Raw genomic sequence first — 14555 nt, 5'->3', positions numbered from 1 at the left:
AAAGGTAGATCTTTGTCAGAAGCATGTCTACTTTTCGAAAGTGATTTTGTTATAATATTTTTTTGTCCATATATGTGTTTGTGTATATATGTTATATTTTGTTTTTAGTGTTAAATTTCATGATAGTGTTTCACTATGTGTATGGTATTAAAAAAGATGAATACTGTGCTCAATTTTGGAAGGGGGGACTAAGTTGTATAAACAAAGGATTAATTTAACCTGAACATTTTTTTTATATCAACTATGATACTTCTGTTTTATTGATAGACTCTTTTCTTTTTTTTTCATGAAATGTATGGCAGTTCTTATAAATGTTATGATGCATATAACATTTTATTCCAACCAAAATATTGGCTGATCAGTGTTGTCTGTAAAAAAATTTATAAATATGAGTGTTTCACTTGGCCAGGGATAGAAATAATCACATAAAATTACCTTCACTGGAGGGAAAGCTATCAGAAAGATTACATTCCTTCATGTAAAGTTGTATTTCCTCACAAACTGCGTTTTATTTAATCTATGCAATATCTTTAGTTTCATTTGTCATAACTAAAGGAATACAGATGGATGATGCATTCCTGATCAGGAAAGCCAACTGAAAAGATGAAATTTCTCAAGCAGAGATAAATTGCTAAGAAATACAGGAATATAATATTTCTATCCCTGTTGGCCATATTTAATTGAAGGTTCATTACTGTAATCAAAAGCAAAGCAGTGATCTGAGGGTTTGTGAAAACAAAGTTGTAGCCTTATCAACAAGTAACTGAAGAAGAGTTTAATGTTAGTAAATGAAGTACAAGAGGGATGAAGTTTAGGCCCTCTTGACTATGAATTGACTGTTGCTTTTGTATACATTGAAGAAATTTTTTTTTTGAGTTTGATTTTTTTGTCTTAGTATTTAAATAGGAGTGGCAGTAATTCCAACAAAGAAAATATTAATTGGTAACTTATAGAAAAAAAGCATTGTTCATTGAAAATATAATAATGCATGTTAAAGCAATTTATTTATTGTATAGTATGTTTAAAAGAAGTTCTGTTGGTGTTTAAAGTAGTCTTTCTAAAAATAGTAATTGCAAAATAAAACATTAATCCTTTCCCTTCAGAAGACATCCAGTTTTCACTACTGAACCACTAATATTGTTAAAAAAAATTGGTTATTACTTGCAAAATGTAATGAAGTATCATTAAACCTAAAAAATTGTGTTATTAATTAAGGCTCATTTTTCTTTAGAATTATCAGCTTATTTACGTGCACTGCACTGTAGCTTTTCTGTTTGAGTAAGGAAGTTGTTTTTTTTCTATTTGTTTTAAGATCTGTAAAATATATAGCTAAATTGTTTGTTTGTTTTTTGTTTTTTTTATACCAAGTTTTAGTTGTTTTTATTATAGAAAAGAAAGGTAGTGTTTTCTTTGTGTGCTCATACAAAACGTAGCATTTATACATCTATAAATGTAATTCAGTGTTATGGTTAAAAATTCTTCAGAGGTATACCTGAAGTGGAAAGGATTAAAAATGCTTCTGAAATTAAAAATGAAGTGTGTTTCTGTGTTACACAAAAAGTATATTTATGTGTAGTATGTTAGAATATTACTCAGTTATTCTTATTTTTATAACACTTTAATCATATGTTTTTAATTACACATGATAATAATTGTCATCTATTCTCACCTCTTGTTTGGTATCCATCGTCCTTCCTGCAGATATTAGCCAATGCAGTTGTCAAAGTGGTTATCCCCACGGAAAGGTACTGGCCTTTTTGTTCCAATTATTTTTTTCATCCATCCATATTTTAAGGGTAGGAAATAATGCTTTTCAAGGTCATCCAAGTATTTCTCAAGGGCTACTTGGGGTGGTGGAGACCAAGATACTCATATACTTTGCACATTTTAGTTGTTTGATATCTTAAATTTCATAATTCTTCTCTCTCAGTATTTATATTTATGGGTATAAATGTAATGCTGTTATTACTTTTGTTTTACACTTATGTAATGGTATCATTATTATTAATTTCAAAACACTGAAGTTTTTGTGAGCTGGATTAGTATAAGTTCATGTAGTTTGTTTTAGTTCATTATCACATGGTGTAGCAAGTTTTCCAAAGTTGTATCTGAAGACTTTAGTCACAAATGTTCACCTGAAAAGAAGTTCAAGAAATTGTGTAACTTGAAAATAATCTAATGTAACAGATTAATCACCTTTATTTGAACAATTTTTGTGTTTTAATATGTTGATGTAACACCACAGATATGAGCTATAATGCCACTGGAGATACACTTAATGGCATTCATATATTTTGTTCACAATGCATTTCTAACCATTTAACAATCATTATTTTTTACAAGAAAACTTGTAGGTAGAGAAATATAAGAAGATTTTCTAAAGTGAAATGCACATGGTTTGAGATTAAGTAATGTTGAGGCAAAGACATAATATTTTAGAGAAGGGATCTTTGGCTGTCTTCATGAGAAAGATGATCAAAGAAATTTGAAACCAGTTTGACAACTTATCTGTGAAGTTCTCTGATACAGCTTTAATGACTTTGGGCTGCTTAACTCCTTAAACCCAAGTGGACACTGTCAGTGTCCTGCCAGAAATCCTGATTTTCCATCAAACAGTGACAGCAGTTAATAACATTTATGTCTGTTTGGCTGAAAACTAACCCAAACCATTATAAATAGATAGGAAATTTTATAAGCTATTTTGATGATTATTAGGACATAATGAAAATAATTGCAGCATAATGTACAAAAAATTGTAGGTTTAAATAGTTAAATATGGTTTTGAAACCATCATATGTACACAGAAAAGGATGTTTGTCAAAATATTGTCAGTATTTTTGTTAAGTTTATTTGTTCACTTATACACGAAACTGAAAGAAAAACATCCCTTCCAGTTAGAAAAGAGTATAGTTTATTAATAACATCTGATTCAAGCAATCAATCAATGTACATAGATCAGAACTAGACAGAAGTGGTAATGAGTAGCTGTTTGAAATACATTGTTCAAACTTTATTGTGTATGATTATTACAATGCATTATTTCATCAGTTGGGCAGCATCACTGTTAACAATATTTTCAGCTGTAAACTCAATAACTTGCTGCTAAGTTCAGCCACCCAGGAGATTTAGGCTAATCTTAAATCCCTATATTAAGCTAACAATACAAAATAAACCTTATAATAGAGTAATAAACATAAAATTAAATAGTAATAGTTCAAAACAAAAGTAGATATATTAGATTATTATAATCAACTCTTGTAGTAAGTTTTACTTCTTTATGCTAATAGCCAGGTATGAACTACCACACTGTTGTAAATGTTTCACTTTGCTTGGCCAGCTTAATAGATTTAGGTAAATCCATCAACTTAGCTACAAATGTTTATTAACCTTTAGAATAATAATTTAAAAAAATTAAAATTATAGAACATGAAATAACTAATACTATTAACGAAAATAACATTAAAGAAAAGACTGGGTATAATTAGCTTAACATTTTTGCTGAAAAAGAAATACTGTCCTTGAAGTCTGCTAAAATACAAGAAATACTATCTACTATCATAATAACAACTTTGCTCTCAGAGTATGGGCAAAACTTGTGTAACAGCCACTTGTTTCACCACTAGGGATATTCTTTGTAATGGCCAAGATCATGAACAGTTGTCTGTGGTCCAAGTGTTACTGCAGGAGACTTTGTGCTGTGCATTTATGTCTTCAGGCAGTCTTCCCTATTCACGTATTTTCTAAGGTCTATTATCTACACAGAAGATTTCTTCCGAAAATCCCTTTGAAGAGTCCAAAGGTTTATGTCGGATGTTAGTAAATAGTAGATCATGAATTGTTATTGATACTTTAATCCAATGAAGGAACTGGCCTGTTGACTTAAACGTGTAACTGGGTCTTTTGTCTTGATGGGACCATAACATACTAACCTCCAGTGTATAAAAGGCTTTATTTATGTTCAGTATCATGCAATCAGTATATGTTAGCTTGATTGAATGCAGAATTCGCATTGGCTTTTTTCTCACCTCTTCAGATGTTTGATTTACTCTTACAGCTTTATCCTGAAACTACCATAAATCTTGTAGGTAAGCTTTCATGGTATGATCTGTACTATATTTATAACACTGATTCACCAGTAGGATAACAATAAACAACTTGGACTTTAAGTAGATGTGTGCTTTATCCTCGGTTTCCACAGATCTGAGAAACTATGAAAAGTATTGGAATGTTTAATTTTTGCTCTCCCACAAGTTTCATTTCAGTGCTGTAAAACTGAGAAAATTAATAATAATAAAAATCATTGCAGCTGTGAATGAATAATGATTAAATAGAAAGTGATGATTCAGATGTTTATTGGCACTTCACCTGCCTTTATCAATTCTATATTAGTTGTTCAATTAGTGAGTAAACACACAGAAAACTGACTCATCTTCCAAAATAATACACTTAATTTCTATTAGTTAAAATGAGCAAATATTACAGTTAGTTTATTTGTTGTTTTTTTTTCAAAATCTGGGTGAATTCAACAATTTTCTGGTCTCTTCTTTGATTGCATTAGTCAGAGTGGGACAACCCATTTAAATTCTCTTGTTATTTCTGCTTTATAGTCACTACTTGGTTTAATAGAATATGTTATTTTTGCTGTTTTATTATTACATCCATAAAAGCTCTGTGTAAATGTAAATATCTTGTTGTTTGAAAGAAAAAAATGCACAATTAAAAATTAATGCTCTTACTACACTTGTTAAAGATTGCATGCCAAAATATTTTAGAAAGTTATTTTCAAAATTTTATTGAATGACTTTGCTTATGTTGATGGAGCTGACATCATGATATAGTTTATTATAGCAATTTTAATATTATATACATTTTGTTGTTTTTTTTATTTGAAAGGAAATATAAAGACAAAAATACTAAATACAGATTTTTGTCTGTGTCACATAAGTCATCCTATTGTCTTATTACTTGTTTTATATTTTATTATGGCTACAGTACAACATGTGAATTGGGTAACGAATTAGAAACTACAATTTGAGATATGGACAAGCTAGAGTGTAGAACAAGAAATTTCCAATTTTCTAATTTGCTGGTATGTCAATACATTTAACAAACCAACTAGAGTGGCACCTCCCACCATTCCATTCTTTTGAAACCTGTTGTCCCACCAAATGCATGTTTATAATCATCAGAAAGAGAGCATTCTATTCTATATAAATTTTACAGTCAGTTGTAAATAGCTTGAAGGAGAAAGTTATAATTTTGCTACAACTGTTTAAGTGGGAGGACTAAGATGTTGCTTTGAATAAATTTTTTTTTTGTAACTTGTATATATGTAAAAACAGCTGGTATTGGTAGAGAAAGTACTATGTAGAGGAGCGAACAACATTTCGACCTTTTACGATCATATAGTTCATTTAGAAACCCAGATACATTACAGGGATTTTTATGTATAGTAATAAAGCAACATGATATATTTTATGTTCTAAGATGCATATTTGAAGGTCTCTCCACCTTCCACTTGGTAAAATAAATGAGGCTTATGGCTAGGCTTAGTATGTACAACACGAGCACTAAGCAATTTTGTTATGCTAAGTACTCAGAATCATTATTTTTAAGTTTTTTTTTATTTATTGGTCTATGTTTTAAGGAATATAACTAAAAGTTAAGCATTTTTAAGTAAATATTAATATGCATGTGTGTGCATGTACATGGAAACATACACACGAAATGTATGGTGACCACAGTGTATCTGTATTATACAAAATACTGGTATTGTAGTTACATATTTGTACTTTGTAGGCCTATATGTATGTATGTGTGTGTGTGTGTAGATATATATTATGTCTACTGGATTTGTGTTATTCTTCTGTCCAAGTTGTCTTAAAATAAAAGCAAATTATGCAGCATTAAAAACTTGTTAACTTAAAGTTTTATTCACAACGTTTTAGAAAGGTACAACATTTTACAAAAGTTGGGTTGGTACAGACTCTGACACACAAAGGATGTGTACAAATGTTGAAATGTGATAAAAGAAACAACCAGAAGGAAAGGAGCAAGAATGGAAGAACTTCCAGAAAACGTGTTGTAGGAAAAGGAAAATATATCATTCATTACAAATTTATATAGATGTGTGTTTTAGTATAAACACTTTATAACACTGTAAAAGGTTTAATTATGATTCCATGTATAAAATTATAAATTGATTTTGACAAACATCACCACTGCAGATAGATTTTAGAAGAAGGACTGTGATAGGTCTAACCTTAAAAGTTTATCATAATTAGGGTCAGTTCTAGCAATTAGAATTTTATTGACGTGTAAGCAGATATGGATAGCTAAAAACTTGTCCCTAGAGAAGATGTTTAGAAGCCAAGGAGTGTGAAAAGGAAGATAGGTAGATGGACCAGTAGTCAGAAAGAGAATGATTAGTCTAATTAAGACTATGGAATTTAAGACTGAAGTATATTAAAATCTCTTCAAGAATACCATCAGTTCATTTTAGTTTTTTTCTTGGAGGTTTTCCATCCTACTATTGATGTTGTATGTATTGACTTATTTCATTAACAATGGGATGCAGTTTTCACAGTGAATAAAAATTTAAAAAAATCAATGATTTTCTGAAGGAGTGATCTGTTAGGACACAGGTTCACATCTGTTAAATAGAGGTACTTCCCCCTAGTGATCTGTGCCAAGATTTAACTATTGTCACAACTGAGAAGGAACATTCCTAGTGCACACTGTAGAGAGCTACAACGGTGAAGACTACCTCTTTTCTGTGTTGATGTTGTAACTCGTCTTGATGCACCTGGCATGGGCGATTCTGAAACACCCTCATCCGATAAAGACCTTTCACCAGCTACTTCCTGAACTATCTATAAGACAGAGTGAAGAAGAACTGATTTTAGATTTTGTAATTATCTTGTTTTATGGACAGATTTTGTCAGAAGCATTGTATCAGAACCATCAATTTCAGATGCTTCTGACAAAATGCCTTATTTATCAGATGAGAATGATACATTGTGTAGCTTTGTGCCTATTAAATTCCATTTCTAGAAGAAAAAAAAAAAAGTATTTGTTTATTACATATATTCTCTGTTGTTTATCATTGAATATGTGTATTCTTTGATGTGTACATTTGTTTTATGTTTTCAAATATTCTGTGATATGTACCATTGTTTTGAAAAACAGCACTTGTTATGCTAAAATACAGAAACAGCTAACAACTGTATACTAAAACTGTAGGACAAATATTGCACATGTTTCATAACTAATAATTACTTCTAGATAAGAGGAGTCTTTATGCCAAATGTTTTCACTCGGTAACTGGGCTAGCTATTCTGCTGTACTTTACCTGCAAGAACTAGAGTGCATGAAGAAGACTAAATCAGAATGGTTGAAAGGGAGACTAGATTAGAGTGCCTGTGAATTCAAAACTGAAACTTGTTTGAATGTTTGCACAACTTAAACTGGAACCTGAGTACTTATTGGTTGATGAATAAGTGTGCTGAATGAGAAATAGAATTTTTTTTTTTTTTTTATAAGCATTTGCATAAATAACATCTTTGTACATCTGTACCACTAAATTCCAAACACCCGAGAAGGATGACCAATACTCAGAAGACCTGCCATGTTTGTTGGATTGAATTGGAATCATATAACAGACATTTTCACTGATTGAAAATGCAATATTATTATTCTGAAGAATTCTCATTGCAAAACTGTAGGATACATAAGCCAATAAATCCCACATTATCTAGGAGCTAGGAGCAAGTCAGTATATTTACTCACATGTGCTTTGTTGCTTCTAATAGTATTGTATTATAGTGTTGTTTAAACACTGACAGCAAAGGCAGTGATGTATAAGCTTTATTTTCAGCAGATTTCTACTTCAGTTGTCGACAGTAAAATAAATACAGGAAATAAGTGTGAAAAGTTTAGCAGTTGAAACTCTCAGGATAAGCACTTTGAAACTTTGTGATCAGTTTAAAAAAATATATAGCTGTTCACTTTGTTTCTCATTTTGCAACTTTTCATTTTACATTGTTGATTTGCCTACTGGCTGAAGAACAAAATATATTATTAGGGTAATAACAGAAAAAATATAAAGTTTTACTGAAAAAAAGTTTCAAATTTAATTTTAAGGTTTTAGAAGCTACTTAAATGAAATTCAACATTTTTGAATCAAAGAAAAATACTTTTAGCCTAAACGTGAAAATCACTTTGCACTCAGTCTATTATAAAAGCAGCTTGATATTTTCATGGATAAATCTTCAGTGATAATACTTTATTAACAAAACTGATTTTTCTGTGTACAAAAGACTTGTAATGATTACTGAAAATCTGCCAAATTTTGTAAAGATGCATATACTGTATTAAAAGTTCTTTATGGAAACTAATAAGTATTCTGCAATGGAGCTAAGTGCTAGCTAATCACTTTTGCAGTTCATTGGGTAGTTTCATTGTGAAAGTTTTGTAGCTGACAATTTATTGTTTTCTTCAACTCATAACTGCTAAAGTTACCATCCACTATCTTTGGTTTTAGCCTGTTGAGGTAAAGAATCTGTCCGTGACATTGGTTGGTTATCTGTCAATGCACATTAAATTTGAGCCTTTGTTCATTAGCTAACATTTCATCATTCTGACCAGTACTTAGTCTCCTTGTTGTTGTTTTTTGTGTACTTTGGGAAAACTGAAATTTCTCTTTTTTTAATTAAAAGTTAACTGTTTTTAAACTACTTTTATGTGTTTTATTGATTTATAAAAACTGTTGGTGTAGAATCAATTTGCTTTCCTCTTTTTATTATTACTTATTAGTTTGGTTAACACTTACAGTTTTAAATATCTTTAATACAAAAAGGTTATGATTGTCTTGCAAAATAAGGATAAAATGTTAAAATTTTTGGAAGACTTGCTGGATTATTGAAACATAATTGTTTAAAAGTTCAAATGAAAGTTGGACTACATGCTATAGCCTTTTGTGTTTAACTGAACAGACTGATATAAAAGAAGTGATAGTAATGCATGAAGTGTTAGAATACTCTAAAGATCAATATTTTTCAATGAATAATTTTAAAAAAATTATTCAAAGACCAATTCTAATGCCCTCCAATGACAGTGGTATGTCTGTGGATTTGCATAGCTTGAAGTTAGGTTTTGATACCCATAGTGGGCAGAGCAAAGATAGTCTATCGTGCAGCTTTGTGCTTAATGCTAAACAAACAAACCAATTCTAAAGTAGACACTTTACACTCATTTGGTTAATAAAATTCCAAGTTCCTTTGTGGACCCATTAGGAACTGTTCTCATTCCAGGAACCCAACATTTTGGTTACTATGTTCACTCAGTTAACAGTATGATTCCATTTGTCACAGGCCAGATGCTACTTACATAGCTTTGAAAGTAGTTGGTTTTCCATCTGGTCTTGTACTTTGAAAGAAACTTCTGTACATAGCTGTTTTGTCTCTCTTTTGTTTTTTTCTATTTATAGGCCACAGGATATTATCTTCATTTTTATGACCCAAACCCATTGTTTCACTTGTATGGATATTTATTAAGTTCATATGGAGTGTCTTGTTTATAGTTAATTCCAAAGGAAGTTCCTACTTTAGCCTCAATGAATTGCTATACTCGGGGATTATTTCAGGTGGTAAGGAGTTTAACTGTCTTCTTTGTGTGTGATTGGTAGTCTTTTTTTTTCTTCTTTTAAAATTTTGCATTGTTTTACAAAACTTATTTAACTGAGGGAGAGGAGAATTAATAACAGAAAGTCCTGTAATGTAGTCCCCTTCCTCCCCCACAAAAATCAATTTTAAGCAACCACTGCAGTTGCAGTCAGCATGCTTCAACTAAAATGGTACAAGAGAAATAAAGGTTTTTGCTTGTGTAGACAAAGGCCATAGTGATTGGATGTGAATATGCAAACTGGTATCATAAGTCATGAATGACCATCTGTGATACAGGAGACAGATGTTTTTGCATTTGTCCGTTTCATGTATCCTCCTCCTCCCTCCAATAGCGCAGTGATAAGTATGTAGTATATGATGTTGAAAACATAATTCATTATGTTGCTTTGGGCTCAATAATGATCAAGCCAAAAACCTTTGTGTGTACATAATTTTACTAAGAGTTCTCTTATTGTATGCTTAATGACAAAGCCTCATAGTAATAGTAATTTTATTCTTTCAATAAATTCAGCAACACAAATACAAGATGAGAATTTTGTTTTTACAAATAGAAGAAAAGTAACTAAGTTGATTGGGTTAGTAGTTGCGCTTGCGTTTTGCCTTTTACACAGAACCTCAAAAATAAATGAACTGAAATACTGTTGTTTTTTTTTGTTTTACTTTTCATCATACCTTATGATTTTATATACTTTTCATGTTTTAGATGTATTTATTTTCAAGTACATTTTTTGTTCATGTGTATGGAAGTGTGCAAAGTACATGGTTATCTAGGATCTTATCCACTTGTATGATTAAGTTTGTATGAAAAACTGTTTTGGCTATCTGTGCATCCCATAATCTTACCTGAATGAAGACTAGAGGAGGACGTGAAGTGAACATCTGAAAGATAGTGCATCTCTGAAGAATGGAGACATGCCAAGGAAGAGGTTGTTTAGAGTTCTACTGCAAGATGACATTGGCTGAGAAGAGCACAATATTGTGAAAAGAATATGAATGATCAACCAGAAATGTTAAACATGTTATTAGTATACCTTCTTTATATAACAAGCTTTGTACTTTAATATGTTTTTTTTCTTTTTTGTTTTAAATCAAAATTCTGCATTCTCATCTCTATAAAGTTGAGATGTCTAAATCATAAAGGTTTTCTACTTTTGTGGAAAAAAATTGGTTACAAGTATGCTATTTGTAGTCAATCTCTTTTAGTTTTTTTTTAAATTATTAGTTCAAAATCTGAAATAATTTACACAAATTTTGACTTTAAGTAATTTAATGGATTTGATAAGCTTGACTGGATGTTACAAAGCTCTTGTTAAACTTTCTATTTATTGAAAAATGTTGACAAAATTGAACATTGCTTTTATTTAGAAATGAGATCCAGTTAATAATTTGACATCTGTAACTTTTTTTTTCTTTGCTGTTGTTGCAGAAGTTAATGATACAAAACCACATTACTTTAAAATGACCTCAGGCATAAATGAGAATGAAGGTTATAGTAATTAATTTAGTTGTAATTAACAAATTATTTTTTATTACTTATCCCTCATCTAACACTGTCAGTTTAGGCCATAGGATTATTTATGCCAGTCCTGTTTTAAACTATTTTTACATATATAGCTAGATAACATTAATTTAACCATTAAAGTTGAGTTATGATTTCAAGTGTACCATAATGATTTTTAATCCTGTATTCACATCAATAAGTATTTTTCAGTTTTATTAACTTTTCTAGTTGGCAAGTCTTGACATAATAGCATCATGTTTGACATTTTGAAAATGCTTAATTAACTTTAGAAGAATTACCAAAACCTGCACCATACTTTATTTGAAAATGTTAAGGTTCTTAGCTAAGTAAACCTGTTCAAAGAATATTCTAACAACCTGACAATAATGCAGGAAACATTAAGCACTTGAAACAGTTTAGCACAAGCTGAAGTGGACAGACATATAACACAACAATTAATAACATCATTTATATAATTTTTATCTAGTCTTTGTTTTTACTCTTATGTTCACATGCTCTTTATTGAGTGTTCAGCCACTTTTAGTGGTATATTATACAAATAAAATTCAAATATTCTTAACAGCATGGTTAAGGCACTTGACTCTCAATCCAAGGGTCGTGGGTTCAATTCCTCATCATACCAAACTTTCTTGCCCTTTCAGCCATGTGGGCATTATAATGTTAGGGTCAATCCCACTATTCATTGGTAAAAGAGTAGCCCAAGAGTTGGTGGTGGGTGGTGATGACTAGCTGCCTTCCCTCTAGTCTTACACTACTAAGTTAGGGATGGCTAGTGTAGATAGCCCTTATGTAGCTTTATGTGAAATTCAAACCAAACCAAAACAAACTAAGAGCACAAGTTAAAGATGTTTTTATAAAGGTAGTACTACCTATCAATGTGTACAGTCTTGTTCAGGAAGGTGTAGCAATCTACACTGAGAACAAATTAGCTGTAACATATCTCAAATTTACAAGCAGAATAATATGTAAAGTAGATTGTTACATCTATGGTAGAGCCTGGTACAGCCAGGTGGGTAGGACGCTTGACTCGTAATCTGAGGGTTGCGGGTTCGAACCCCCGTCACACCAAAGATGCTCACCCTTTGAGCCATGGGGGCATTATAATATGATAGTCAATTCCACTGTTTGGTGGTAAAAGAGTAGCCCAAGAGTTGGTGGTGGGTGGTGGTCTAGTCTAGCACTAATAAATTAGGGGCAGATAGCACTCGTGTAGCTTTGCTAGAAATTTAAAAAACAAACAAAAACTTCATAGTAGAAATATATGTAATATTACATAAGCGTTATAAAGAGATTGGCTTAGAATTAAATATAACTTAAAATTAAATATGAAAGTGTATAGTTCTAAATTATTCATGTTTTCATTTATGTTGATTGATTCTTGATTTAGCAGTAGGGTTTAATGTGTATGATAATTTTAGAGGTAAAACATTAAAATGTGTAAAATATTTTCTTGTTTTTTGTTATTTTTTCACAATGTTGATACAACTTTAAACATCTTATGTTTCATATATGTTATTAGATAATAAAAAATATTAAGTTAGAGTCTTATCTAATGCAATAAACATTCTTGACACTTCTAATAGTTTCAAGTAGTTAAATGTTAAGTAACATTGTAATACTTTTGAGATTAACTTTTATTATGTGTGCATGTGCTCTAAAGCTTATTTATGGAAAAGTTAAGGTATGTTTAGACTCAAATGGTAAAACTTTAAACTGGAGAAACAATGTTGTCTCATTCACTGTTTTATTAGTGTAAAAGTATGGCTTTTGTATCTGTTTTTGTTAGGCAGAGTTTTTCATAGATTGGACAGTAGTGAAACAGTTTAAAGATATTAACTTAGTAATATTACAAATATGAAGCATTATATTTTTTTAAAATTTTAAGATATGTAGTTTGTTAAGAATAATTAGAATTTAATATATGGTTGCTTTACTTTATGTGGAATAAATACATTCAGTTTAGGAATATCAAATTATCAGTGCAATTTTTAATGTCTGTTCAGATTTTTAAATAAGTGTCAGAGAAGTAGTGTTAATTTTATTTAGTTGATTATGCATTCTGATTGTCTGTATGTCAGCTGTTATTAACCATAATTAAAGAATAATTATTATTCATTTTCTGGGTTATACTAATACAATATATTTTTAACAACTGTTATGTGCAACATGAATTTTTTTGTTCAGGTTTCTCTGTGTTACACTGTGCAACATGAAGTTTTTTGTTCAGGTTTCTCTGTGTTACACTGTGCAACATGAAGTTTTTTGTTCAGGTTTCACCGTGTTACACTGTGCAACATGAAGTTTTTTGTTCAGGTTTCTCTGTGTTACACTGTGCAACGTGAAGTTTTTTGTTCAGGTTTCTCTGTGTTACACAAATTCAAGATTTACTTTTCTTTTGACCTTTCTTCTTTTTCTTTTTAAGACTTTTTATATATTTTGCATTGCAATGCCCCATTATCATTTAGGTCACAAAACAAATATTTAGACAGATTTTGTTTTTCCAAAAATGATGAAATGGCAAATGAAACTTTTTTTTATGTTAACAGAACAAATGTATTTGTACTTTAAAAAATATCACTTTAAAGGTTATTAAAACATTTATCCCACCCCTTAAATCTATGAAAATGTCACCTGTTTGCTTTTCCAAACTGTAAATACAATGAATTTTGTAAAACATGGACTATATTCAAGTCTAAGCAATGGAGATTTCTGGACTTAGAAGAAAAGAAAAAAAGATGTTAAACCTGGAGTTGCTATGTTTTTTCAAACAATTTATTTTTTTACTAGGGTTATGTGGTTTTTCGTAGTTGTATTTATTAAGTCTTTCTCTGTACATGTAACAAGTTATTATGTAAGAAAAGTAAAAATTCTAATTTGTTTTTCCATGCAGTTAGTTAGGTATAAATTGTTTGCTAAGACTAGAAAGATAAGTGAATCTTTAAGGTACTACTTTTTTATTCATTGTGTCAGTAAGCTACTCTGATTCTTATAAAATTAAAAATTTCATTTTATTTGTTGTACATTTTTCTTTGGCTTCAGTCTGTCTGAAGGAGAAAAGTTTATATTAATTGTTTGTGCTAACACTGTGATAAACTCTTCTCTTTTGTAATGAAGTCCATTGTGTATTGCTAATTGTTTAATTTAATTTCTTGGCCCTGTAAGTTTGAAGACTTACTTTCTAAGTTAAAGTACAACTTTGAAACTTTTGTTTTTAAGCTAGAAATCTACTATTAATCTGACACAGAAATAGGGAGTTTGTGAGTGGTTTTAGAGTTGCTTGAACTGTTACTATATTATTTCATTTGATTAGGATTGGTTAAGTTAAAGTGAGTGCTAATTAGTGTCGTATA

The 14555-nt window shown here is 30.4% G+C and overlaps 1 protein-coding gene across 1 annotated transcript in view; it reads left to right on the top strand.

The window, feature by feature from the left end:
• LOC143238719 (U2 snRNP-associated SURP motif-containing protein) overlaps positions 1-14555 on the top strand; it is a 93655-nt gene that overhangs the window by 37886 nt on the left and 41214 nt on the right. The window contains exon 10 of the mRNA XM_076479194.1: positions 1702-1745. Coding sequence (XP_076335309.1) covers positions 1702-1745 — 44 coding nt within the window. The remainder of the gene's footprint in view (positions 1-1701; positions 1746-14555) is intronic.

Source organism: Tachypleus tridentatus, chromosome 13, assembly GCF_004210375.1.
Source record: "Tachypleus tridentatus isolate NWPU-2018 chromosome 13, ASM421037v1, whole genome shotgun sequence".
Classification (NCBI taxonomy): Eukaryota; Metazoa; Arthropoda; class Merostomata; order Xiphosura; family Limulidae; genus Tachypleus; species Tachypleus tridentatus.
The sequence above is the reverse complement of the archived record's forward strand: the minus strand, read 5'-3'. Positions and strand labels throughout refer to the sequence as shown.